The 27,197-nt window shown below is 48.8% G+C and overlaps 1 protein-coding gene across 16 annotated transcripts in view; it reads left to right on the forward strand.

Moving 5' to 3' along the window:
* Positions 1-27,197, forward strand: part of Tenm4 (teneurin transmembrane protein 4) — a 766,582-nt gene that overhangs the window by 489,930 nt on the left and 249,455 nt on the right. For 14 of the 16 annotated variants that reach the window (XM_042280283.2, XM_076547381.1, XM_076547377.1 and 11 more), the window contains one exon: positions 1,097-1,306. The exons of the other annotated variants lie outside the window; for them this stretch is intronic. In XM_042280283.2, the coding sequence (XP_042136217.1) occupies positions 1,097-1,306 (210 nt within the window). The remainder of the gene's footprint in view (positions 1-1,096; positions 1,307-27,197) is intronic. 16 annotated transcript variants of the gene reach the window in all.

Here is a 27,197-nt window from a genome sequence, read left to right on the forward strand (position 1 = left end):
TTGCTGGCAAGTGGTGCCTGTGTTGTACTGTATACTTTTATGTGTTTGTGTTTATGTCCCCTCTTGTACACGATGTACTGCATGTGTGGAAAGGACAAGACTGTGAGTGTTTCCAAGTTGTCACCTCCTCCTTCTGAAGAGTTGGGAGTTTGCTCATAGAACTATGGAAAGCTGGAAAAAAAACTTAGAACTATATGCTAGTTCTATATCACAGAAACTCAGAGCCAGAGTCTTGTCTTGGAACTCATAGAATGCCACCGTCCTGATATGACAGGGTGTTATCATTTCAGCTATCAGGACATAAGGATCCTAGCATGTTATATCTCTAGCATTAATATATGCAACAAATATCTTTTCTGTGCCTTGTGTGAGCCTGGCATTATGTTATGATCAGAGGATAAAAGAGTGAGTAAGACTGCTAAAACTCTTGATTTCAAGAAGTTTGCAAAGAATGTCAGAATTTAAGAATCGTAAAATGTTAAATCCTCAGAAAACTAAAATTCTGCTACACTGAAATTGTAGACCGCCAAAGGTGGAGGAGAGAGCCTTAGATCATTTTTTCCAGCTCTCACTACCTTTTTATGAGGCCCAGGACTTGGTGCAGGCAAGTCGGATTCAAATCTCACTAATAAGAACATCATTTCAGTTCAGTGACATCACAGAATGGCTGGGTCATAGGGGCTCAGCCTTCACCCAACCCCGGCTGCTGCTCATTTTACCAGAGAGGCCACTGTGGCTCATAGAAGGCAGCCTCTTGTTCTGTAAAGGCTCACTCAGCAGTAGATACCTCCAGGCTTTCTGGCCTCTATCAAAGAAAAGAAGAAAGGCTAAACAAGACGCTCCTGCTGTTTCTGAGGTGGTCTTTGCTAGGCCTACTTCTGTGGGCCCGCCCCTGCTCTTCAGAACAAGCGCTGCTCACCAACTCTCTCTGCACAGGGACAGGCCCTGTCCAGGCCACACGTGCAGTGGATCGTAGCATTCGGAGCTCCCTCCCCCGTTGATGCGTGTTTTATTTTGTTGCCTCCCCCTTCCCCGTGTGCTTCGAAACCGATTTTCATTATTTTTCTCTGTCTGTGTTTGTCTTTGTGGCCCGCAGGTGCTCCCTTGCATTGTTCATCTGCTTCATCAACCCCTATTGAGCAGTCCCCCTCCCCGCCCCCCTCCCCTCCGGCCAATGAGAGCCAGAGGCGGTTGCTAGGCAACGGTGTGGCCCAGCCAACCCCGGACTCAGACTCTGAGGAAGAGTTTGTCCCTAACTCATTCTTAGTTAAAAGTGGCTCCGCCAGCCTGGGGGTCGCAGCAAACGGTAAGTGCTTCTCTCTTTTGCTAACTTTTAATGGTTTGTTTCTTTTCATGGGCTATGTATGCCTGCTCCGGCCGCTTGCCCCTTGCAAGAGCCGAGTGACCTGGTGCATGGAGGGGCTCGTGAGCAGGCAGGGACCTGGGCGGTTCTGTGGGCTTGGGGTAGCCAGCTACGGTGTCTCTGCTCCAAGGAGAAAGCTTTGTCCCGTGACAGGTGCGCGAGACAGAGGTACACAGACAGCAAGAGACTAGATTCCAGGCAGAAACAAAGACACAAACTGGAGGGTGGGGGACACGCTTCTCCTATTGGATTGCTGCTGGGTGCAAGCGATCCACAGGCACAGTCACCTGTTGCTTCATCAGATCCTACACACAATGCTACCAAGAGAGGGGTATTACAGTGTCCCTCATTAGCGATAAGAAAACTGAGAGACAGGATGCTGCCCAGAGTTCGGGGCTGTTTTTGAAAGTACTCTGCCCTGGAGTTCAGGGCAGCTGCAGAGCTGACTGACCACAGGCAAAAGAGCTGGGTTTCAGCATGCTCTCCCCATGGTTCGCTCCTTTTCTCCACTTCCCTCTGCGTTCCTCGAGGAGGGGAGGTTGGAGGATGTGGTGAAAGAGCACCAATCACCCTGATCCTGCACTGTTACACTTGGCCCAAGACACCCACCTGTCCAGCGGGGCCAGTGCACTTCTGTGGAAAGATGTTCCTGCTGGGGGTTAGAGCCAGCAAAAGCGATATAAGACTGTGTGTGAGAACCTGGGACCACAATAATGGCACCCTAAAAAGTTTCCTTATTCTGATAGAAGAAAAGAAACTGTGCTTTTCTAACAAATACTGCGGGAGGTTGTATTGATGTGGCAAGCATTTATTTATAATTGCCTGTATGGGGCTAGAGAGATGGCTCAGTGGTTAAGAGTGACTACTACTCTTTTGGAGGTGCTGAGTTCGGGTCCCACACCCACATCAGGTGCCTCCCAATCACCTGAAACGCTAGCTCCAGGGAGATCCAATACTGTTGGCCCCTGCAGGCATCAGCACACATGTGAACGTACCCATACACAGATGAACACATATACACATAATTTCAAATAAAATAAATCCTGTAAGTGCCTGTATGGGGCTACATTCTAAACCATATTCTGGAAAAGGTGCCTGAGATTGAGAGAAGCATGAGGCAGGCTTGTCGGTGGACAATGGAACCATACAGCTCCGCACCCAAAGGAAGCCCTGTCCCCTGGGGGCTTTGGACAAGTCTCACTGACTCCCCAAGTTCCTTCAAATGTAAAAGCAGACAGCATGGTATCCAGGTCACAATGAAGAGCATCATAGCGTCTGGGATGGAAGTTTGGGAAATGGTGGGGCTTGCCTTATCACCTGCCACTTCCCTGTGGAGGACATACAGAGCTGTCTGGAAAAGCTCTCCACAAATCTTGGAGCACTCAGCACACTGACGGAGATACCAAAGGCTGTCTCTCCTCTCAGGAACAGAGGGAGACCAGCTAAAGGTGATAAGGGAGGACAGAGCCTAGTATGCTGGATGCCAGGGTGACTGAGAGGAAGTCTCCACACTGACTGAGAGAACTGGAAAGTGCCTCCTGTAGGAGATGCTGGCTGCATGGGAAAGAATGGGTCGGATGGGTCAGGCTTTGATAGCAGGACTATTCTGGACGTGCATGGGCATAGAATCCTGGGTAGGAGCTGGGGAGCCCGCTCCCACACCTTTGCACTTCGGAACTGGGCACAAAACAGTTGTTGACATGGGAGGGTGTGACGGGCTTCACGGAGAACATCTCTGGCTTCTCCAGGGCCTGAATAGAGCATGCACACACAGACCCTGCATACTCTGACCAAACCCATTCACCCCGGGGCCCCATATCTTTGGGACTTCCTCTGAGACCGAGCATCCTCAAAGAGGACAGAAGCAGGAACCCTGAACTATGGGAGAAAGACCTGTGTTCCATGTTCAGCTCTGCGGTTCACTGGCTATTTGTCCTTGACAAATCACTCTTTCGCCTCAGGCCTTCTTACCAGGGATGGAGCAGTCTAAGATACTCTAGTTTTATTAATGTCATGTGGTGATGATCATGCCCCTGCCAGTTATCATCATCAGCTTAATGAGGAAGAAAAATTATGTGTGTAATTATCTATCAATATATGTATATATCAACGCACATATATAGAACAAATACAGATAGATTGATAGATAAATGATAATGTTCTTCAGTCGTTTCTGAGTAAATAAGAATTGCAGGAAAAGAGAGGACAACAGATGAAGGTCCTTAATCTCCCCCCTTTGCTAATAACTGACCCGGAGCCCCGGCTTTGTCACAGTTCTGAGGCAGGCTGAGGAGCTGCTGTTTTGTTGATGTGCAGAGCCCACGGGAGGCCTCTGGCCTCCAGCTGTTCGCTCAGCTCAGCTCCTCTGCGCTCCTGCTTCCTGGGGGCCTTGGCATACTATGGAGTCCGTCCCCAGGGCCGCTCTAAACGTCATTAGTAAATGGGTCCTTTGCGGGAAGGGAGAGTCTGCGTCCTGCTTGGCTCCTGTTCTGGGGTAGGTGCCATGAGAGTCTTACTGTCTCCCTGGCCCTGAAGTCCCATGTGGGAGGGTCCCGTCCTGGTGCAAGTGACAATAAGCAGGTCACTACCCAGTAAATGTTTGTAAGGTTTTATTTGATTTTTCAGGGGGAGGTGAATATATCTTAATGAAATTATCTTTATTGCTTTTGTTAATTATAAAAGTAAGGCTGTCTGTTTACACCTCAGATAATCCAGCAAAGTGAAAAGTGACTTTCTCATGCAATCTGTATTCCAGAAACAACACTTTTTATCAGTTTGGTCCCCGGTCTTACAAAAATGCTCTTTATTCAGTGTTTACCTCATAAGTGACCCAGTGAGCAAGCTACAGAGCCAGATCCTCAAGGTGCCATCTTAGCCAAGGTCCCTCTCACCTCGCAGTCAGCGGCTCCACCCATGAGGTAAGGACAACCTGCCGTGATTTAGGTAGTTTTAAAATGACAAAGCTGTGTAGTAGGAATGTGAGTCAAAAGCGGAGCTAACCTAAGAGGTCCTGGGCGTCCCTGTGGCCATACCCCACCTTCTGCTACTGAGCTGAGGTTTGAGGCCACCCTAGGCAGGTCAAATGCTAACCCCCTGGAGGGTGGCTCACCTGAGACTTCCTTCCGACTGTACTTTACATGACACAGGCTGCTTCCCTGGCTACTGGAGGATGACAGTGCAGAGGTTTCTCACTTTCCAGTGGTTTCCAGAGGTGGTGGGAGGGAGCTGTCCCTTTGGAACCAGCCTTCTCGGGGGCCAGGCTGTCTTCTAGCTATTCTTCCCGAGTCTCTGCTAGCAGTCCTGTCAGCTCCAGCCAGAGCTGGGACCTGGGTCTGCGAGGCCTCAGAGCTGCCCTGCAGAAATCCCCATGTAAAGTGCAGAGAGAAGCGTGGGGCATCTCCACACAGCTCATTGTCCCCATGGAAAAGAAGAGAGGGTAAATGCCTCTTTCTGTCATCACAATCCTAATCCTCCCCAGGGCACTCGTCCAGAAGTCACTGGTGTGAATAGGAACAGAATTCACCAAAATATCGACTGGTCACAGTCCAGGCTCTCAGGAAGTGGTTAGGATTAAGTAGATGCTTGTCCTAACCCCATAGAAACGTCCAGAATCAACAGTGTTTCATGAATTGTGCTCATCTGAATTCTGAAAGCCAGGGGGCTTTGGAAATGTAGGGGTAAGCTTAATAGGGTCAGGAAATAAAGAGCCCTGAGAAGGCTGTGAAGAGCTTCTGGAAGCCTGGGGGCGTTGGGGGATGGTGAGAGAACATACATCTAATGAGCACCTTCTGTATGCACGCATTTCCTATATGCGTTATCATCTTTGGGCTTGAATTTATTGGCATTTCACTTTGGGGGAAACTGAAGCCCAGAGATGAGGGACTTAATCACGGCCCCACTGGAAGACAAAGACTCCAAACCAAAGCGTACTGCCTCCAGGGCCTCTCTTTCTTTTCTCTAATGCCAGCTCCAGGTCTTTCTGTATCCACAGTAAGACTGAAGATAGAAGGAATCCCCCAGAGCTGGGTTGGACTTTTTTTCTTTTTGAAGACTTCGGGGTTGTCTCACTCCTGTTTGTCACCTCACAAACACTGATGAGGACCCAGCACTGGGCAGCCTCCTTAGGGAGTCATTGCCTCCTTTTATCTACCCTGTCTCATCAAAGTAACAGGGGCCCAGAGAGGTGAGCCCCTTCCTCTGCCTCACAGGGCCTCTAAGTGACAGGGTCGGATTTGAACCCCAGGCCTCTCTGAGACCATAACGTGGAATCTTTGTGGTATATTTCTATGAGGATTTCAAGGGTTTCATAGATGAATCAGCCTAGATATTTTCAATACAAAAATTTGTTGCAAAATTATTGCAGAAAAATCCCCCAAAGCCAAACCCCACATGTCCTTGGCTTTCCCTGGCTCCAGGTCCTCCCTGCATGGCCTTAGAAAATGCCTCACTGGCCAGCAGCAAAGTTGTTTAGCATTTTCATTGACTTGCTTAGGTTTTAGGCAGCTGGGATTATTTTTGTTTTGACTTCCAATCCAGCAGAGGAGTGTTTATTTTTCTTTCTAAATGGGAAACACTGCTATGTATGCAAGCTCCTTCCAAAAAGTGTTTTCTTAAAAAAAAAAAAAAAAAAAAAAAAAAAAAAAAACCTCAATTTAGAACCTATGCAATATTCCCAAGGGAGTCTGCTGGGTCCTTTTAAGTCAACTTGTGAAATCGGAAGGCAAGTGATGCCTGCCTCTAAGGATAGAGAGATGTGCCTGGCCAGATTGTTTTTCTTATTTCACTATTTCACTATGAATTTCCTGGAATCCGTGGTGGCCACAGGACTTGGGTCTGCCTGCTTGACACGTTCCCAGGGCGAAAGGCTGCTAGGGTGTGTGAAGTACTCTGTCAATTCTGTCCACCACCGCGTCCCTCGGCTCTTCTGGCATCAGAAGATGCTTGTTGGTGAATACATTCTTAAGACACAAGCTGTGTGCAGAAGTCAGTTCAGTCTCCTTACTCCTGCAAGGAAGACAAATGAAATCCGTCCTCTCTTCATTCATCCCCGTTGACATGCTAAATGTCGGTGGATGTTCTTCAGAGAGATGAAGGTGAACAGTGTTGTAAGCAGAAAGATCTTATAAAATAAATGAGCCCTTGGAACCACATGCCTTGTGGATTCCAGTGTTTTCAAATTTCACAAAGTAAATAGAGTGAACGCTGCGTACTCATCCTGTAACCCCTCCCATCACCAAGCACTTCACCGTCTCTGCAGTAAAGCATACAAATAGTTTATGCTAGAGGGAAAGAAGGAAGGAAGGGAGGGAGGAGGAAGGAAGGAAGGAAGGAAGGAAGGAAGGAGGGAGGGAGGGAGGGAGGGAGGGAGGGAGGGAGGGAGGGAGGGAGGAAAGGAAAGGAAAGGAAAGGAAAGGAAAGGAAAGGAAAGGAAAGGAAAGGAAAGGAAAGGAAAGGAAAGGAAAGGAAAGGAAAGGAAAGGAAAGGAAAGGAAAGGAAAGGAAAGGAAAGGAAAGGAAAAAGAAAAGAAAGAAAAAAGACAGACAGACTCCAGACCTCATGGCTGTTCAAGACAGATTCTGCAAGTTGATTGCTTGGTTGCTTAGCTGGAATAATTTGGTTTGGTTTGGTGTTTTGAGACATGGCCTTGTTATGTAATCCAGGATGACTTTGAACTTGTGATCCCCCCGTGCCAGCCTCCCAAGTGTTAGGATTACAGGAACTGCTACCCATGACCATATTCATGCCCAGCTTCAAAGGTGCTATTGTTCAATGTGTGTCGGCATGTGGTGGGGGAGGGCATGTACATGCATCCACATATAGGTCAGAGACAGCCTTGGGTGCCATCCTTAGCAATGTGGCCTTCTTCCTTTGGCTTGGAGTTCACTAGTTGTATCTAGCTAGTCGGTGAACACCAGGGATCTTCCTGTCTCCACCTCCGTGGCACTGGGATTTTAAGTGTCCACCACAATACCCAGATGTTTATGTGGGTGCTAGAAATCAGACTCAGGTCCTGGCGCTTGGGAGACAAGCATTTTCCTGGCTGAGCTCTCTCTGCCGAAACAACAGAGGTTGGATGCCTTGCTGTCTTCAGAGCAGATACCGCCTCTGCCAGTGTCTCGTGTCCTGCGCCAGTTCCAAGTTTGTGGAGGCCAGCTCTGGCTCTGCCTGCCTCCTAACTTCAAACTTGAAAACAATCACACCTACACAGAAAAATCCATGGTCGTCATTGTCATCGTTGTCCTTACTTCTTCCTTCCCACCAGCACCCCTGGCACGTGACACGGGAGCAGTGCACTGAGCCACCCAGGCACAGCCTTGCAGAGCCACAGAGGTAGAGACCGGTCCTGGTGCAGTCAGGGTTGGTAGCTGTGGGCCCATCTCCTCTGCTTCGTCCTCTGCCAGGTGCTCCCTTTAACGAGACCAGGGCTCACCTATGCCTCCCACCAGGAACAAATTATTATGCCCCCTAATTGGGGGCAGCAGGGATACCCTCAACAGGGTCACTTCTATTTTATGTAGTTTACAAAGCCCTTTTTCATGCGTTACCTCGGGCAAACTCCGGTGACTGTAATCTAATTGCCACTTTGGCTTTCTAGGAGGTAAAGCTTCTCCTTGACCCTACAAAATAAACAAGTCACACTTTGAATTAATGTAACCCAGTGTCCTGGGAGAACCAAGGCCCTCTAATTAGTCACTCACGTGACTAGAATGTGGCCTCGGCCATTTCTTTTCCACTCATTTCCCCAAATTTTGTATTGTATTAAAAATTTGTATTAAAAAGTAAAAAGTTGTATTAAAAAGAACAAAAATAGCACGTTTAGTGTGTGGCTTGATTGGATCTCAGGACTCCAAGGCCACCCCACGAGGAGGCATGTCAGCCACGTGCCCTGACTTTTTTCCGTCTGGAAACAGCCTGCTTTGTGTCCCATGGAAATGTTAGTGGCCGGCTCTGTATTGTCCTCCTTTATAGCAGACCACACCTGAAAGGATGTCTGACACCTGGGTGCCCAGGCTGTTGAGGAGGAGCCCAGAAGGAGGCCAAGGAGAGTCGGGAAGTTAGCATAACTCACATGTGGGCAAACCTCTCTTTCCCGAAGTTCCCGCCCAGCACCTTCGCTCTTAGATCCCCAGAGCCTCAAGGATGCCTGAGCTTGGGCCCCCCGATGAGTGCTGTGTGCAGGAGTGTGCAGAAGGGCAGCTGTATGTCCGTTTAGGATTGGCTTGTTCAACAGCCAGTCCAGCCTGGGAGGCCACTGCCATCAACAAAGCTTGCTGTCCAGTTCCAAACCTCAGCTGATGGCGCGGCCGGGACCCGAGCTAGCATGAAATTCCACTAGTGACGGGGCTACAAATCAGGACACCCGAGTGGCCCCCTCAGCCTGCCTCTGGCCTTCTGTGTCATCCTGCAGGAGTCTGGGCAGTGAAAGAATGGGACACAATCCACGTTTTCCAGACTTTGTTTGTTTCTGTGTCTGTGTCACGGTGTGGACCCTAGCATCATGCCCACCGACACTGTTAGTATGTTCTTTTAAACTGCCTCTTTCCCCAAACTTTTTTGATTTAACTGAATTTCCTTGTTTTAAGAGGGAACTGGGTACCACGGCCGCCATTCCCTTGCCATATGGCAAGTGTATGATTGGCCATAAATAGAAGCTAACTGTAAAAATAAACACAATGAAATCGGGTTATCATGTTCTGGGGAGAGCACGCCTGCTCAAGGCTGTGGAGCAAAGCCTTGCCTCTCTCTGTTAAACAGGGACATTGGCAAGTGTTGAATGTTAAAACACGCGCTGTGTGCCGCGCCGAGATTTCCTCCATCACTTCGTGCAAAGGGTTGAAAAAGGAAGCCCTCCCCATGGGAGAACTACTTAATGGTTGTTCTCACCAGAGGCTGAAGATCATCCACAGGGGACACAGCTCTGCAGCCTTTTCTAGACCGCTGTCTAGGCATTTAGTGCCCCCCCCCCACAGCCTTCTCACCTTGAGAATAAATGTCTCTGGCTGCTCCCAGCACCCAGTCCTTCTTCCCTCCCCTAAGCTTGGTCTTTGCAGGCCATCTGTTCCCACCCTCCCCCTCTGTCTCTGGCCCTCTACCCCTGTCATCAGGTCTGAGCTGGGTGCTTTGAGCTCAGCTGGATCCCCCATTACTGGTTAATGGCTCTCAGTGTGGACCAGGAAACCATGTGGCTTCCTCTGAATTGCCATTATTTATGTAGGTGTTGGAGATTCAACAACTTAAAGAGAAAATTTGCTTTACATGACTAGAAGAACCAGAAATGGCGTGATGTGGAACTGGGGTAGGGAAAGATGATTGGGGGGGTGTACAGATGGAAGCAGGGTAGGGAAAGATGATTGGGGGGTGCGCAGATCCCTGCCGTGATGTGTGGCCATGTGGAGTCTGTTCAAACTCTTCCTGGCCTAGCTCTTCTTTTGTCAGATTTCTTTGGACAGCTTCACAAGATAGCTGTGCAAATGAGAAAACAGAGCATCTTCCCTACTGGAGATGCCCGGTGGAGGTGGCTTTCCTTCTGCCCCGTCCGTAGCACCAAAGTGTCCAGATATCCTGGAAAGAAGGCAGAGCCACAGCAATTAATAACTCTGCCTAGGAGTGCTCAGCTGACACCCCACCACACACACACACACACACACACACACACACACACACACACACACACACTGCCCTGGGTGACTTCCAAAGATTTCAGGCCGGGAGGGAAGAAGGGAGCCCAAGGCAGCAGCTAAGCAAACATAGCAAGGGGGTCTTAGAAACACTGCCTTGCTGAATTCCTAGCCGGAGTCTCTGCACTGTTCCTCGTCCCCACCGGTCTGGCACCGTGATGCCTTTTCCTTCTGGCCGGCAGCCTTCCCCACGGAGTTGAAAGGAGAGGAAACTGGCTGGTAATTCATTTATGCCCCCTTCCCTCTCTCCTGGTAGATCATGTTTCTATAAATAACTCTAGAAAGCTGCAGCAACAGCTCATGATAATAGTACATGTATTTATACTTCCAGAAACTTCTCTTTCAGTGCCCCAGAGGAAGTTTTCCAAGATACATACCCGAGGAGAACTCCTTTCTACTCCCCGCTACCTGTGTGACCTTAGGAGCTCTCTCTGTCTCACCCAGTACCCATCTGTGAAAGGGGACAGCAGCCTGGGGCTGGCTCAAGGGCAGAGCAGGCTATAGTGAAGTGTTGCCCCATGCCTACTCTCCCCTTAGTCTCCCCTCTTATTATTAGAAACCAATAGAGGGCATTTTTCAGGGTAAAAAGGTTTTTTGCATATGTACGGAAGTTTGATCATCTGTCTACTGTCATCCTGACAAGAACTGGAAGCTGAGATGCCACCTCCCTGTTTGCTGATTTTACAGACTCTGCTCTCCTCATTGACAGTGCTTCTTAGGGTATTCCTGCCCTGAACCATCGCAGTACCATCCCTCTGCCTTGCTACCTCCCTCCCATGCCTCCCTTCAAGCCACAGTCATCCTTCCAAAACCTAATCTCGGTGGCTCAAGGCCTCAATCCCAATGTGAAAGCCCAGGCCCTGTCCAATCTTTACCTGTTTCTTAAGACAGCATCCTCTATGCCCAGCAACAAAGCCTGCCGCTGATTTCTGGCAATGCTGAGAGCAAAACCTTCTGCACACTTACTCATTTTAAAGTGAGACCAAGGCGCATGTGCAAGGGTGGGGGGTGTCTCATCTGACTAATATGGAAAGAAAGAGCCTTGTTTACCCTTCAGAAGCAATTCAATTGAGCAAATTATGATCAGGACCAACTATGTCCTAGGACCCGTGGAGAAGATCCATCAGTCTGCTTTCTCCTCCGGCCTCTGGGGAATGGACTCACACCTCAACAGCTCAGCCCTGAAGCAGGCAGGCATCCGTGAGGATAAGTAGGTTCTCAAGGCTGGAGCTACAGAGGTTTCATGCAACCTGGAGGATCCTTGTATCATCTGCATTCTCACCGATGATTGGCCTGACATTGGTGTATTGCATGTTAGTTGCCTATATGTAGCCAGATACTCCCAGCTGGGGTCTCACTACACAAGTCTCTTCCTGGTGTATGCTATATAGGGTTCTTTGCTAAATGCACACTCTGGTCAGACTGCAGCCCTGCCCTCTATGAGCAGCTATGTGACAGAGACATTGGGGTCCACTAGAACCCTTGAAGAGAGGCAGAATCCTCTTTATTTCTGTGGAATAAGAGCTAGTGTGACAGGTCCACCATCGAGACCCACATCCACTTCACCTTCTTCCTTCTGTCAGGCAGTCCCCTGGCAAACGCCATCTTCCAGGGGTTGACATGGGGATGGAGTAAGCAGTACCATCTGAAGGCAAGGGTGCTATTCGGTACCCAACTGGGCTTGAAATGACATTCAGGTTGTGTGGCAGAAAAGTAGGTCCCATCACCAAGCACCTCGGGGCGTAGATGCTGTGTCGGATGCTTTGCCTCTTCTGTCCACATTGAATCCCCCAGGAGATGAGAAGGCTCTGGAGCAAGAGAGTTACAGTATGGCTTTCTTGCTATATTAGCTGTGATTAGCAAATGACTGAACTCCCGAGTTTCCTCCTTTCGCTAGTATTAGAATGTGAGGTGAAGCATTAGCAAAGTACCTGGCTGGTGTCAAGATCGAAATGGAAATTCTTTATTGTTGTCATTGTTCTCGTTACTAATGTACTGGGCTAACTAAGCCTTGGAAAGATACAACGGTCTTCCCAGGATCACACAGATAGCAGGTGGCGGGCTGCATCCCCAATGTGCCTGGCCTTTCAACCCGATCTCTTCTTGCCCCATTGGGTCCCTTCTTTGGTCGTCTAACAGCCTTTGTCCTCCTTTCTTGACAGCCCCCCAGGAAGCCACAGGGTCTAGGGGAACCTCCAAAGCAGATCAGAGATTTCCTTTCTAGCCCCCTTGCCTGGAGGGGAGGGGAGGGCAGAGCTGAGTGTGCATTTTGGCACCAAACCCCGTGGCCCTACTCAGAAGCCCGCTGAATGGAAGTTGCTGAGTTGCACTCCAGTGCTCTCGGCTCTAAGACACCCCTGTTGGGCCCCTGTGTGGGTGACAAGATGATGCATGAGGTCCGGCTGAGCCGCTTATTTGTCTGAACTGGTGATGGCCTTTATCCTGAGGTGAGTTAATGGCAAGGGGGCAGTGGCCCCTTAAGGCTTGGACAATGGGCCGGCTTCTCAGGTCATCAAATCCCTCAGCGGCCTGGCCCTGAGTCCCTCCCAGCACAGGAGGCCTCTGCCCCCTCTGCTTCCCAGAAACTCTGCTCACCAGCCAGAGGTGCTCCCAGCCCAGCAGGAGAAGCCCTGGGATAATGCCCAAGCCACATCAAAGAGTACTGTGGTGACCAAGGGTGAGAAGGGGATGGAGGCGGACAGAGAGGATCGTGATGTAGCTTCGCCCATCCTACATGGGGCCCACACCTAAGCAGCCCGGACTAGAGTCCAGCTGCTCCATTCGCTGCAGATTCCAGTTCTGTCTTCTCTCCTGGTGGTCATGGCCCTCCAGAATTCACACTCCCTCTTTCCCTGAGCCACTGCGCCAGTGAAATACATCATCTTCTCATTGGCCTTACTGGACCCTTCAGTTACAGCAGCCCTTACAAAGTCCCCTACATTAGCTTTTGAATAAGATCCTATTTAATGGGCATTTTGAATATTAGGCTTTTTTCAAAATAGGAAAATTATTAATTAAACTTACTCTCTGTATGAAGACTGGGAGCTGGGATGCAAAGCCCAGCCTTTTCAGTCTGGACTTTCCCTTGACATGTCTGTTCAACTAACTCACTCACTCACTCACTAACTCACTCACTCACTCACAACTCACTCACTCACTAACTCACTCACTCACTCACTAACTCACTCACACACGCACTCACTCACTCATTCATTCATTTTACAAAGATATCTAATGTATTTATAGACTGCCAAATATTGAGCTCGACCCCACTCTCTAGTGGGAGGAGCCCAAGCGTCAGTGTCCATCCCTGCTAAGGGATCAAGAAGGCACACATACACATTACCCTGTTAATACGTTCAATTGTTAGGTTTTTATGTTCAACTAAAGAGAAATTAAAGAAGGGGGGGCAAATGTGAAAATACCCATTGACCTTGGCATCTGGCTGGCTCCTGGAGACCATGACTTCATGGAGGCCGAGCCTCCAGAAAAGTAGATGGCACAGGGAGAGCAGTGGGCAGTTTAGATAACAGACCCACAGAGTTGTCCTGAGTCACAGATTGCTTCCTAATTGCAAAGGAAGGAACCATGGAGGGAACTAATTCTAGCAGGGATGCAGCGCCTTGACAGAGCTCCGTGGTGGAGCCAGCAGGGAGCAATGCTGTGAGAAGCTCAGGGGCTGGGCTTGGAGCTCAGGGATAGGGCGCTTGTCTAGCATGTGCAAGGCCCAGGGTTCCATCCAGAATTCAGGAACAGGACAAGAAAAAAAAGAAAGGAAAGAAAGAAAGACAAGAGGAAGAAATGAAAGAACATAGGTAGAATCAACAGCCTGTCACACCAGACATGGGGTCACCAAAGATGCTGAGCCGAAAGCTAGCTGAGGACGCAATCAGCCTGCCCGCAGTGCAGGGCAGGCTCCAGAGCAAGAGGCTGGACTGTTTAGAATGATAATTCTCAACCTGTGGGTCACAACCCCCCTGAGGCTGCTGCACATCAGATATTTACATTATGATTCATAACAGTAGCAAAAGAACAGTTATGAAGTAGTAGTGAAAATAATGGTATGTCTGGAGCCCACCACAACATGAGGGACTGTATTAAAGGGTCGCAGCATTAGGAAGGTTGAGAACCAGAGGTTTGGAAAAGTGGGTGCCATGACAAAGAGGTGTTTGGGTCGCTGGGAAGCAGCTCTAGATTAAGAGTTATCAACAAAATTCAACCAAATCTCACTTACATTTTGATCAGATTTTGATTTATTTTTAAGACGTAAGGAAAAATGTGGGATTCTTTGGATATGGTGGGTATAGAACATGGAGGGGCTGTTGCTCATTAACTGAGCTGTGCTATGATACTGAGGCTACAGGGGCATCCTGATTCTAGGCTGTGTGCTAAAAGGAAGCCTGCAACTTGTTTAAAAAAAAAAAAAAACTACATATGAATATAGATACCGCAACATGGCAACATGTTGGCCATGGCAGGTTTAGCTAAAGAATGCAGGGATGTTTTTGTACTATTTCAGAGTTCCTCTAGGGGTGAGACTTTTCAGAATAAGAGTAGAGGTTGTGTGGGGGTTACAGAGAGACTGGAGTTCCGGACAGGGTTCCTTCAAACAGGTGAGAGAAGCCCTCTTTGGAGAGAGCTCCTACCCCTCCCGTCTCCTTCCCTGCTGGGCTGCAGAACCACTCTGAAGTTTTACAGGGGACCCAAAGCTGGGTATCGTGATGAAAGGAGTCTGGCTGGGCATAGAGGGGACCTCAGCAAGGCGCTACGGCTGGTAATAGGAACCACATTGTCCCGGGATACAGGGAGCCCCACCCCAGCTCTTCTATGCCGAGGCAGGGCTGGAAGGAATTATGTGCGTTCATACTTGTTAAACTGCCTTGGCACCAGAAGTGAGCCTCATAACCCTAGCTTTACAGTGGCTGGGCCACAGTTAAACCTGGGTCAGCCTCGTCCCTGCACCCTCTCTGTCAGAGGTTTATGGCTGCGGCATAAAACAATTCAACGCGAGCTGCAACATGAAAAACCTCTGCACTGCAAAGGCGAGCTCTCCTTTGGAAAGTTTGCTAAGGGGGAAGCCATTGGCCATAAAGTCTTTTCTGTTCCCTTCTGCTTTCCCAGCCAGGCCCCAAGCACTCTGCTCTATGCCCCTCCCCATCTCCAGCCCAGACCACAATCCAATCAAACACAGAAGCTGCTGAATTCTGGGGTTGGGGGCTGGGGGTGCTGTGCCAGAGAGTCTTGTTTCTGAGTTTGAGTTGGATTTCTGCAGCTGTGTGACCTTGGATAAGTTGGTCCCTCTCTCTGGGCTTCAGCCTCAAAAATATTTAGTGCATAGTTGCCCAGCCTACACACGTGTGTAGTTAGTCATTGGGTGCATGAAGCGCTCGATATTGACTTTCTGATTGCGTCAGTGTATGTCAGAAACAGAAACGGACAAAATAGTTATTCAGAAATTCTTGGTTTTATCTAAAAGGTAGTCAAAGGGGAAAAAAAAACCCTTAAAAAAAACAAAAACAAGCAAACAAAAAACACTGATTTCCTTATCCATGCATGTGCATTCATCCCGGTTAACAGGCTTGGCCACAAGCATGCTTACCCAGTGAATGATCTCACTGGCTCTCAAAGTACAATTCTTAATAGAAGATAAATCATATGGAAAATCATGCCAAAAGTTTTTGTTTTTGTTTTATTTTATCCTTTGGAGATGTTTTGTCTGAGAAAAACAGAGAGGTTTTGAAGTGTCACAGGCCTTGATTGGAACCCAGCTCTGCTACTCACTGATGGAATGGCCCAGACACATCAGCAAACCTTTCTGAGCCTCAGTAGCTTTGTTGGTGCAACAGAGTATGGCATTGCCAACCCAGTGACAAGGGGGCAGTGACCGCTTTATCAGAGACTCTAGCCTAGACATTTGATGAACAGAGCCACAATTAGCCTAAACCTGGGAGACAGAAAGCCTCCCTGAAAGCCAGACCCATCTCTCCAGGGCTATTCTCCAGCAGCAGGACTGAGCACAGGGGGAGGCAGCTGACATCCAGAGCTCTGCCTACAAGCCTACAACCCATGATGAAAGCATGCTGTGATGGCTGCCCTTTGAAGGTGCATCTGAGCCGAATCTTTCAAGCTCTGGGAGGCTTGAAGGGCTAGGAGGACACTGAGCCGAAGAAATGTCCATGTTTCACTCCAAAGCAAGGCCACTGTCTCACAGAGGGCAGGGGGAACTGATTCTCCTAAGCTCTTTCTTTTCTGCCGCAGGCCTCAAGCTGGGCAAAAGAGGTTCACAGCACAATGGAGTCAGGTGCCTTGTTCATTTCTACAGGATCAGGACTGAGACCCGGGTGGCTTTGGAACAAGTTTGATTATTCAGTCCAAAGCAAAACAACCTCAGCCACTTCATCCCAAGCAATTAGTGCTTCGGGCCCCGCTCTTCTTTACTCAAAAGTCTCTGGGTCCTCCAGACCTTCCCTTTCCCCTGCCTTAACACTAAAGGGAAGTGAAAGCCACCTGCTCTACCGGCTTCCGTGGGTCAAGGCACATGGCCGTGTGAGTACGTACGAGGATAGGTGTGGGGAGGTGGGCCCCACCAGCATGTACAATAAGACTGGTACCACAGGCATATTCACACCTTTGCACAGCAGATGTCCCCAGAAGTTGTATGCAAGCAGGCATGCTGTTAATAACATACTCAGCATCTTGGGTGCTTAGTACATAGGAGCTTTTCCAGTGCAGAGCAGGAGATGGGAGGAATGCTTGCTTACCTTCTGTCGGCTTTTCCATTTGAGTATCTGGAGTTTCTGTTTTGTTTCATTCGAAGCCGGTCTCATACATCCCAGATCGGCCTCACACTTGCTATATAGCTGAGGATGGCACTGGACTTCTGATCCTCCTGCCTCCACTCCTGTAGACTGCTGGGATTGCAGGTGTGCTTCATCATGCCTGGTTTATATGATCCTGGAGATGAAACCCAGGGTTTCACGCTGACTGACAAGCGTTCTCCCAACGGAGTCATATCCTCAGCTCCTTGGGCGTCTATTTTCATAACTAGTTTTGACATTAATATGGTTCCTGGATTCTTGGATCACTCAGACCATCCAATGGGCTGTCCTATCTATACTATTACCAAAGATCTAGGAAGGTTCTTACTAAAGAAAAATATAGTTTTGGGATCCGCCTTGACAGTTTCCATTGCTCCAAACAGATGAGAATTTATTACTGGCAAGTAAATGATGTCAATTTGCTGAGTGTGACTTTTTCCCCCATGCACAGAGGAAGTAATACGTGAAGGGGACAGATGTGGGTAGGAAGGGCACTGAGCTTGTTTCCCAGCCTTCCGCAGGTGAGGGTCAGCATTTCCACTTTAATCTATGTACTACCTGGGTCAGGAGTCCCCTATTCACGCCTACCCCAGGCCCTCATCCCCACACCAGGGTGTGCTTTCTTGCTCTGTCTCACGATTTCCAAGAGTTGGGATGCTGTTTGGACTATACCCCAAGCTCCTGGAAAAAAGCCTAGAAACTGGAATAGGAAATCGCCACCTTCCTTCACGGTCCCTCCTGAGCCAGACTGAGGGCTGTCGCATACTTGCTGACTGAGACAGGCCTAGGGCTTGTCACCTGCAATGTGCTCGTTAAGGATGGCTATGTAAGCCTCATTCTTTGGGAGGAGAACTGGTGCAATTTCTGGGCCAGGAAGAGAGGACCTAAAAGCATCCTTGTGCCAGGATCTGAGGGGAACAGTTCCTCAGGTGAAAGGTCTGGTGGAACCCTCATTACACTCGGGAGACCACAAGCCTCCCAGCCTTCTGGGAGTTCCCTTGCAAAGACTGGTGATAGTGTGCTAACTCTGGAGCCACCCAGAAAGGCTTCAGTTCACTGCTTTCCCCACGTGTGGCCACGTAACATTAGACACTCCATCTCCCTTGCCGAGCGTTGCTTTTCTCTTTTTGCACAATAGGGATAATTATTCTTATGTGGAGAGAGAAGAGAGTCGTTGGCAAGAGGGCTTTGGAAAAGATGAGCAGATCAAGGGGACTGGTACCCAAAGAATAGGATGAGTCAGTTCTTTGGCCCATCAGCTCTTGGAGGATAGGCTGCTCACGTTGCCACACGCTTGCACCTATGAACCACTAAGATGTATGGGTGGCTGGGGGAAGCTCTGCCCTTGCACTAAAGGAATGACAGTTGGTGGCTTTGTCTAAAAGGTCCACAGTGTCTTCAGTGGAGCTAACTGTACTGTCCTGGTTCTCTCCATTTAAAGGGCCTCGTCCACAAAGTCTCCCACTGGTATAGGATGAGATAACTACATCACACAAATGTTACAGGGATCCAGGGAAGTCTGTGGATAAGAGCATGAAGCCAGCACACAGTAGGAGATCAGAAAATGCTCAAGCCTACAGAAGAGGAGCCGGGAGAGAGACAGGTCAGGAATGCAGTCTGGGTTCTGTCAATGGCAGCTCCTACCCACTTCAGGGACAGCTTTGTGAGGTGAGAATGAGTCAGGGCAGCCTGGGGAGAGAGCCTGCTCTGCATTGCAAGACACCTAGGGGTGGCCTCAGAAAGCCACTGGGCCCTTGTTCCCATGTCCGCCTGCCCAGCACCTGCATCTAGCGTGCTCCTAGTTGGCCCCCAGCCAGCGCTTGCCTCCCTGCCCCCAGAGCTGGGACCAAGCTGCCTCTGAGTCACGCCTGAACCCATGTCATCAAGACCTGCAGAGAGCAGCCCTACCCTGTTTGAACATTCCTATCTTCTCCTCCCTCCACAGCCTGGCTAAATGCTATGGGAGGCCTAGGCTGTGGTGTAGAGGCCCTCCTGCCCATATCTACCTCCTGTCCTTCAAGACCACCAGGTCCCTTGTACATGTCCCCACTGGCACCTTTCCTTGGGGCCCCGAGTGCTTTCATGTGTCAGTCTATGATTCATCTTCACAGCAGTTATAGGACAGACACGTAGGCTCTTTTTTTTTAATAGGTGAAAGGACTGAAAAGCTCAAAAACCTATCTGCCCACAGGTAGGCAACTAACAGGAGACAGGCCCCCTATGTCAAAGTGCCTGTTTGTCTCGGCTCCACTCTGGCAGAGAGCTCCCGAGACACGCTGTCGTAGAGGGTCGACACAGTGCAGCCACTCCTGATGCAGGATGCTCATTCATTCTCTCAGTTGACAAAGTGAGGCAATTTGTCAGGCTCTTTGGGTAAAGTCTTCAGGGCACGGGGGCTGTGGCGAAGACAGCCCTTGGCTCTCACGTAGAAAGGCTTGAGCTTGCTCTTGGTGGTAGGCCTAGGGGAGACGGGAGCAAAGGCAGCTGTGGAGATTGGGCTAAGTGCTTGGCTTGTCAGAAAGATAATCTCCCCACACCTGTGTTCTGGAAACACAATCCGGGCCTCTGAGATGCACTTTAATCTGTCACCAGTATGTCCCCACGGTGACCTGCCCAAGTGAGTCCAAGCCTGTGGGGCTCAGGTTACAGGCCCATTCTCAGGGCCCCTTGAGTCCCAACAATGCCTGCCTGTCCTTTGGAACTTCATTTCCCAGGAGGAATGTTAATGGGATGGAATACTGGGGGGTAGAGGCATAATGGACTTAAGTCTGAGCCAACAGTCTGGTCTGTCTCTTGAGTAGGCCCACCTGGAAACATCTGCTCTTCTTCCACATGGTCATTTAAACTGGCCCCAGGAAGAAGAACCATTCTCTGCCCTTCCTTGGGCCAGAGCATCAATCCTGCAATGGGAGAGAGACCTGCTTAACTGGAACCCAAAACACCTTGTCCCAGCTCCCAGTCAGTTGAAGTGGTTTCAAAAGCAAAAATACTGAAAACATCTTGGATGTCCAGTAATAGAAGTGGGTCAGAGAACACTGCTTTCTGTCCACACAACCATGTTTTGAGTGGCTATTAAAATCTTGGGGATTTGGTTTGGTTTGGTTTTGGTAGGTTTGTTTGGTTGGTTAGTTGGTTTTTTTTTCAGTGCTGGGAACTGAGTCCAGGGTTTTATGCATGTCAGGGAAGTGGTCTATCACTGAGCTGCATCCCCAGCACCTACAATTACAGTTTAAATATAAAAGTCCCCAAGAAGAAACTGGATAGAAACGCTGTAGTGAACATGGACCTAATTTACTAAGTTTATGTGCATATATCAGCAGGTCCCCCAGCAGAGAGAACCATTCCTGGTTCTCTACAGGGTCCTGGGGCTGATGGCTTTTGTTTTCCTCTTTGTACTTTTCTGCTTCATACATGTTGTGGTAAAAGCATACCACTCTAGGGTCCACAGAAAATTAAGTTCTTAGAAAGCAATTAATTTCCCTTCTGCCATACAACTGACAACCTAATCCCTGCCCTCCAAGAGCCGGTGGCCTGGCAAGGGTGTAAAGACCGTACAGGCCGATAATGAAACGCCTTGCTTTGTAACCACTGCAGCGATTGCACAGGCAGGTTGGTTAAGAGCTACTGATTGTTCTGGGTGCTCCTTGTGTGCTTACATTTAAACCCGCCTCCTCTCCAGGAGGTCGGTAGCAGTTAACCCCTTTTGCTTATAGTTGCTATGGGCTGCTGCGGGGACCAAGAGCAAGATCGGGAGGACTGGTCACTTGTTGTCACTCAGACCGTGTTACCTGGGAATTCTCCAAGCAGAGCAAAGAAAATTGTTTCAGACAATGCCATGGCCGGAGTGAAAAGGGAGGCATGGGTGTGAACAAGCACACACACCCGCCCCCTATCGAGACTGGAAAGGCCACAGGGCTGCCTTTTAAAGTGGGCAGTCTCGGTTTAAGTTTGCACGTGGTTCCCTCAGGTAGCAGTTAAGTCACCCAGGGCTCTGGCATGGTTAGCTCCACAATGGAGAGAGCAAACTGTCTTCTTAGGCCCAGAAACAGCCCAGTCTTTGGAGAAAAGCAAGCGTTCTTCTGGAGTCTGAGTACTGCCTGGAAACTCATCTCTGCTCACTTACTTTTTGCTGGGAAAAAGTTGTTGTAGCCACGTGGAATCTGGTCTGGGATGGGAGATGGATGTGTACAGAAATGTGTTCACCACCCACTCTGTGTAAACTGCATTTATTATACAAGTCAGGCCCCGTACTCCTGACAAGGTGCCAGAAAGCCAAGGCAACCCTCTTTTTGCCATGTCTGTGGGCGACCAGATGATGGCCTGCTGCGCTTGGCACAAAGCTGTGCTTGCTACAGAAGAGCAGATCGGGGTAGGCACTTGCTCACCAGGACTCCCTTCCTCCAGATTCATCCTTCGCCCTCAGGTATCTTTTCCAAAGAAGTGATGGTAAATTGTAAGTGGGTTTGCTCTGGTTCTTTCTTTTTTGCTTCTGGTTTTTGTTGTTTGTTTGTTTGTTTGTTCGTTGGTTTGTTTGAACTGTTACAACAAAATGGGACAGTCAGTCTGGGAACCCCGAACCTGCATCTGTGGATCTGTGCTCAGTGCCAGGTTCCAGGACAGATGCAAAGATAAGTGAGACACAGACATGGACTTCAAGAGAGATGAGTCAGAGGCAGGAAATGAGAACTATTTGGAAAAAAAGCTGAACGTTGTCACTGAGAGACTGCGGGCAAAAAGTACCAAGGAATTCTGTACTTTTTTTTTCAACTTTTAGATGAGTCAAGATTATTTCAAAATAAATAAATATAAGCTGAAACCGAGCATGCATCATCAGGAACCAGAGGGCAGCATGGTGATGGGAGTAGCCTAGGGCTGCTGATACTTAGCGTGGTGTTAGGGAGCAGCCTGAACATCAGGCTGAAGAGTCCGTGCTTTATTCCTGAACAATGAGCAGTCATGGAAAGTTTTTGATTAAAAGTAAAGTCAAGTCGGGATCCGTATTAGAAACGTCATTCAGTAATCATGACAGTGACTGACTGCAGAGAGCTGAGTCTTGGAATAATTGAAATGAAGCAAGGAGAGAGTATTTCAAAGGCTCTTCCTACACAGAGCTAGACCTACACAGAGTTTACAGGCATTGCGTGGATTAGAGGTTCCACAGACACATAAACTCTGGGAAGATTAAGGTCATTTCTTGTTGCATGAGATCTCAGAGACGTTAATTTGTTAGGTAACGTCCTCTGGTGTCTCTAAGCAGGAGGTATATGCAGTGCTTCCCCACCACTGGGGGGGGCGCTGTTACTGGGGTACACATGTATGCATAAGAGTACATGTGCTTACAAGACTAGCGGCCAACCTCCGATGCCATTTCTGAGGAGCTAGCCACCTTTTTGCTTTGAGACAGGATCCCCTAATGAGACCAGGACTTACCGTTTTGCTAAGTTGGCTGTCTGGCAGCTATCAGACACCAGGCATCTGCTTGTAGCCGCCTCCCTAACACTGGGATTAGAAGCAGGTACCACCATGCTTGGCTGTTTATGTGAGGCCTGGGGATGGAACCGGAGCCCTCACACAGACTGAACAACTTCCCAGCCCCGTTACGATAGTACCCTCCTAGGAATTCACAGGACTTGTAGCCAGTATAACACATTGCTGGCATGTGTGGCATAGTAACTCCTAAATTCTGCAAACCTGAATATTGTTGGGTCTCATTTCCAGATGGAGGGAGAACAATGTTCATATGACTCCTTTCTTCTTCCTCTGAGCCCCAAGTTTCAGACGTGCCTGGGGTCACTGTCCTTCATGCACAAAACACTCTACCGCTGGTTTGTGAGCAACAGTATCAGGAATGCTCTGGGCCACATTTCCAACCTAATTAAAAAAAAAAAATCACAGTGATGAAAAGTAATTCCTGAAGAAGGGACGTGGCTTTGAAGGGTCCTTTAAATGCCATTTTTCTACTGAGTAAGTTCCTTAATTAACCAATCTTTACATTTGGTGAAAATAGACAGCAGTTTCCAGTTCCCTTCCCCCCCATTTACAACCTCCATCTTGATTTTGATCCGTGAGCTCTAATCAGTTGGATGGTCTCTCCTCTTCCCCACCTATGTGCTCACTCTAGCACACTCTTTCATGACGGAGCGGAGAGGCTACTGAAGTGCTCGGGTTAGTGGGAACTTGCAGTCTAGTTCATTAAACCTTCCGGTCTTGCCCATCCGCTGGCCTCTACCAGTTGTTTAACGTTAGCAGGCGAGCTAACCTCTCTGAACTTTGCTTTTCTGATCTTGAGAATGAGAACGGCGGTCCCTGCCTCCCGCAGCTAGTGTAGAATACCGAGAGGCACATAGACTACACTACCCACTCGTCGAAGGGATGATCCCTTGCCCGTGATCAGCACTCCTCACTTCCGTCCCACCAAACCGCACACCAAGTGAACGCGGGTACATCTACACAGCTGCCGTTAGCCTAATAAAGCGATTCATTACAGAGCTAATTGCAGCCTTTAAGATTTTTGTTTATTCTCTCTCTTTCACCTTCCTTTCAATAAAAATCCTGAACTTGGCAATAATAATAAGAGGTAAACAACCCTGTGAGGAAGCCTAACGTTATCGCTCCCAATTTGTAAATGAGAAAAACAGGGCTCAGAGGGAAGCAATATTAAGATTTCATGTTTCTGGCTCCTAAGTTCACTTTCTTTAGACTGCACCAGGAATGATAAGATCCTCTCTGTCATCCACTCTGCTCGTCAACTTAACAGTTGTGGGCATGTGCTGGGCGCCAGACATTAAGACACATTCCAGCCCTCCAGGAACTCACCTCCCCGCTGAAGGAGATGAACTGCCCACATGAAACTCACAAGGCAGCCCTGTAACACCTCATTTATCCCTCACTGGGGAATGAGCTGTTAGGTTAAGTGGATTTTGCAGATGGCATCCTAGAACTTTAACTCAGAAGAGCCTTAGAGGTCGCCCCGGATGTACAACCCACCATCTCAAGCAAGCGCTGCCTCCAGGTCACTGGGTGACTGGTTTGACCTGGTTCCATCCAACCATAGCAGATTTAGACCAGAGTTCAGCTCCTTGAACTCCCTAGACAGGATTTTAAAAATATGTTAACAATTTTCTTGAAGTATGTATTTCTTTGGAATTTGGAAGTATGAAATTCTTTGTCAGAGGGATGGTTCCTATCTAAAACTTTCCCACATGTTTGTATATTTGTTACAATTTATGTTGTGGCGATGTACCAGGACACCGTGGGGCCTCTGAACTTTCTGAAGAATGCATGGGAGATTGTCCTGTGTGTTTCCATGGACCAGATATCTGCCTTTGACCCAAGCTTCTTAGTTCTTGTCCAGCGCTCAGAATCACTCTTCCGTTTCATTTTCTACACACGTGCGCGCGCTCACACACACACACACACACACACACACACACACACACAATTGAACAAAGCATGCTAACTCTGTAATTAAACCCATTTGCTTGGCTCCTTAGCTTATTTATCTGAGTCTGTTCCTTCACCTGTGAAGTGGGCGGAGCCCATCAGCTGGTCTCACAGAGCCGCTGCCTAGGGAGTTAAAAGGTGCCTAGAACTTAAGAGGTGCTTAGCCCCCACATTCCCCTTCCTGCTTTCCAAGGGTTCAAGAAACTCTTAAAAGTCATATGCTTCCTTGCTCACAAAGTTCATGGAGTTACAAAAGTAGAACCCAAATCAATGTGAGCCATGAGACACAATCGCCTCCGCACAGTAAATCAAAACTCCCTGGGCTCCAAAAACCAAACCAAAACAATCCACCTAGAGTATGTCTGCTTTCTTTCTCCCGGGAGAATAAAGTAGACTTTAACACAAAGCATAATTCATATCATCCCCAGATCCCGGGCCACAGCACCTCATGAAAACTATTAACACATCTCCCACCGCCTACTTTATGAACTCATATAGAAGCAGATCAGGTGAGCGTGCTGGAGGTAATGGCTGGATCCCCGGAGTATGTGAAATTTGATCTCATGTGAAGCAATTGTGTGCAAGTCACCTTGGGAAGCAGGCAGAGCTCTTGGGATGTGCCCAAGGCGTCCCCACTACACTGCCACGACATGAGTGGAGGGAAGAAGCCCCCCAGCTCCTCCAGTTTAACTCCCAAATGGTAAAGAAATGGAGGTCTAGGGAGTCCTTAACAGGACCAGTCCCAGATGACTCCTCATTTGCTAGGAATCCTATATTCATCATATAACAAAGCAACGAGGGACGGAACTGGGGTCTTTTAGTGGCTAATGTTGGTACCTTCTTTTTAGGGATTGGGTTTCCTGTTTTTAAAACATATGTGGATGAGCCTGGGTAGAAGTATTATGGGTCTTTGGGCTGAGGCTTCCCCAGCAACATCCGCTCAGCTCCCTTTTCCAGGGTTGGATCCATCCTGAGGAGCTGTGCCGGGCTCCCTTCACTGGCAAAACTTCTGCCCTGCACCTTGCCTAAGTTATGACTGTCTTTTTTCTTCTTAGAAGTATTTCACAGAGGCAGAATGGAGGTCTAATCCTCACTGTGCGTGGTGTTCATCCCCTCCCCTTTTCCTGCAAGGGGATTTTAAACTCCAGCCTGCAGCTGGTAGATGGAAATAGCCAGACGTAAGGCCCTGGACTCTTCACAAGCACAGCCAGGGTGAGGGGAACTCATGTGTGCGGAGGTTCTCCTACTCTGTGCTACCAGAACAGAGGTCCATGGACACCAGAGCACACCCTGTCTTGCCCCTGGCACCTCAGGAGCCAGCTGGAGCTGTTACCCTCTGCACCCTGCCTCCTCGGCAGCCTCCTGGCCTCCATAACGCCTCTGAGACACACACTGATTGAATCCACAGCCATGCTCTCCGGATGTTGCAAAAATCTCATCTGCCTTTAGCAGGGTCGGGGTTTGGAGAGTAGTTTTATGTCTTGCCTGAGGCTTGAATAAAAGTTACAAGGAGCACAGAGGACGGATGAAGAAAGAAAATGTGGGCAGCCCCCCTGTAACCTCAGCTAATCTTTAATTATGCCTTAATTGAAGGCCTATGAAGTAGATATAAGAAGAGGAATAATAATATGTTGAATTTCTTCAGCACGTTAACCCCCAAAGCTGTATTACAATAGTAATTGCCGACATTTCCTACACCCCTGTGAGGTGCAGGTCTAGGTAACTTCTTTGCCGTGTCTTTTCTTTCTTGCCTCTCCCCTCTGGGGAGAGTATGATGCCTTTCATCCAAATAAGGAAAACAAGTCTTGTCCAGAGGAGAAACCCTGGGCAGCCCCTACCGCAGACTCAATGGGAGGCCTCTACCCAGGTCAGCAGCAGCCCCACTTTATATAAGTGCTACCTGCAGCAGACACTTGGTGCCTGAGAGCAGGACCTAAATTCAGTATGCTCTTATCTCCCAGGGCACCTCACTCTCCCCTTTGGTTATTCAGTGGCAAAGGTATTGAAAGCCAAGACCAATAACGTTGCGATGTATGTCTTACCACCTCCCTTTGTGCAAATGGGGAGAGTAGGATGTAGATTTCTAGACTTAGCTGGTCAGCTAGTCTCCCCAGGGAAGCTAGCTGAGTATTGATGATATTTATTCTGCTATTTTTCCAGAACACTTCCAGGATTCCCCCTTACCCACTTCACACACACGCACGCACACACGCACGCATTCACGCACGCACTCACGCACACACACACACACACACACACACACACACACACACGCACGCACACACGCACGCATTCACGCACGCACTCACGCACACACACACACACACACACATACACACCGTTCATGCTCTCACAGAGCTGTCTTCCCACCAAAGGGTGAGCAGAAGGCAAAACATCATCAAACCCATTGGCCTGTAGCTGCCAGACCTGGACTGATGTGCCTCAAGTGTCGTGTGGATCTGGCCCATGATCTGTCAGGGCTGGAGCCTCCCCAACTCAGAACAGTGTTTTACTTGCTCTGTTGGCTTTGCAGGGTATTAAATTCATTATGCCTAGATTGAGGATTTTGATAAGTTAAAGCAATGAGGTCGACCTCCCCCATGTCTGATGTGGTTCATCTGGTTAGCCCTTTCTGAATGGCAATGGCTATGATTTCTTAAGTGCTTCTATGTGCCAGGCAGTCTACTGGATGTCTACATCTCATGAAGCTCAGGCTGGCCTTAAACTCACTAAAGAGGCCTTGAACTTCAGATCCCCCTGCCTCCACCTCTCAAGTGAAGGAATGATAGGTAGCACTGCCACACAGTGCTGGGGACCAAACCCAGGTCTTCCTGCGTTCCAGGCAAACACTTCCAACTGAACTACACCCCGGCCCCTAATATCATTTCTAACCGA

Source organism: Peromyscus maniculatus, chromosome 1 (assembly GCF_049852395.1).
Source record: "Peromyscus maniculatus bairdii isolate BWxNUB_F1_BW_parent chromosome 1, HU_Pman_BW_mat_3.1, whole genome shotgun sequence".
NCBI classification, from domain to species: domain Eukaryota; kingdom Metazoa; phylum Chordata; class Mammalia; order Rodentia; family Cricetidae; genus Peromyscus; species Peromyscus maniculatus.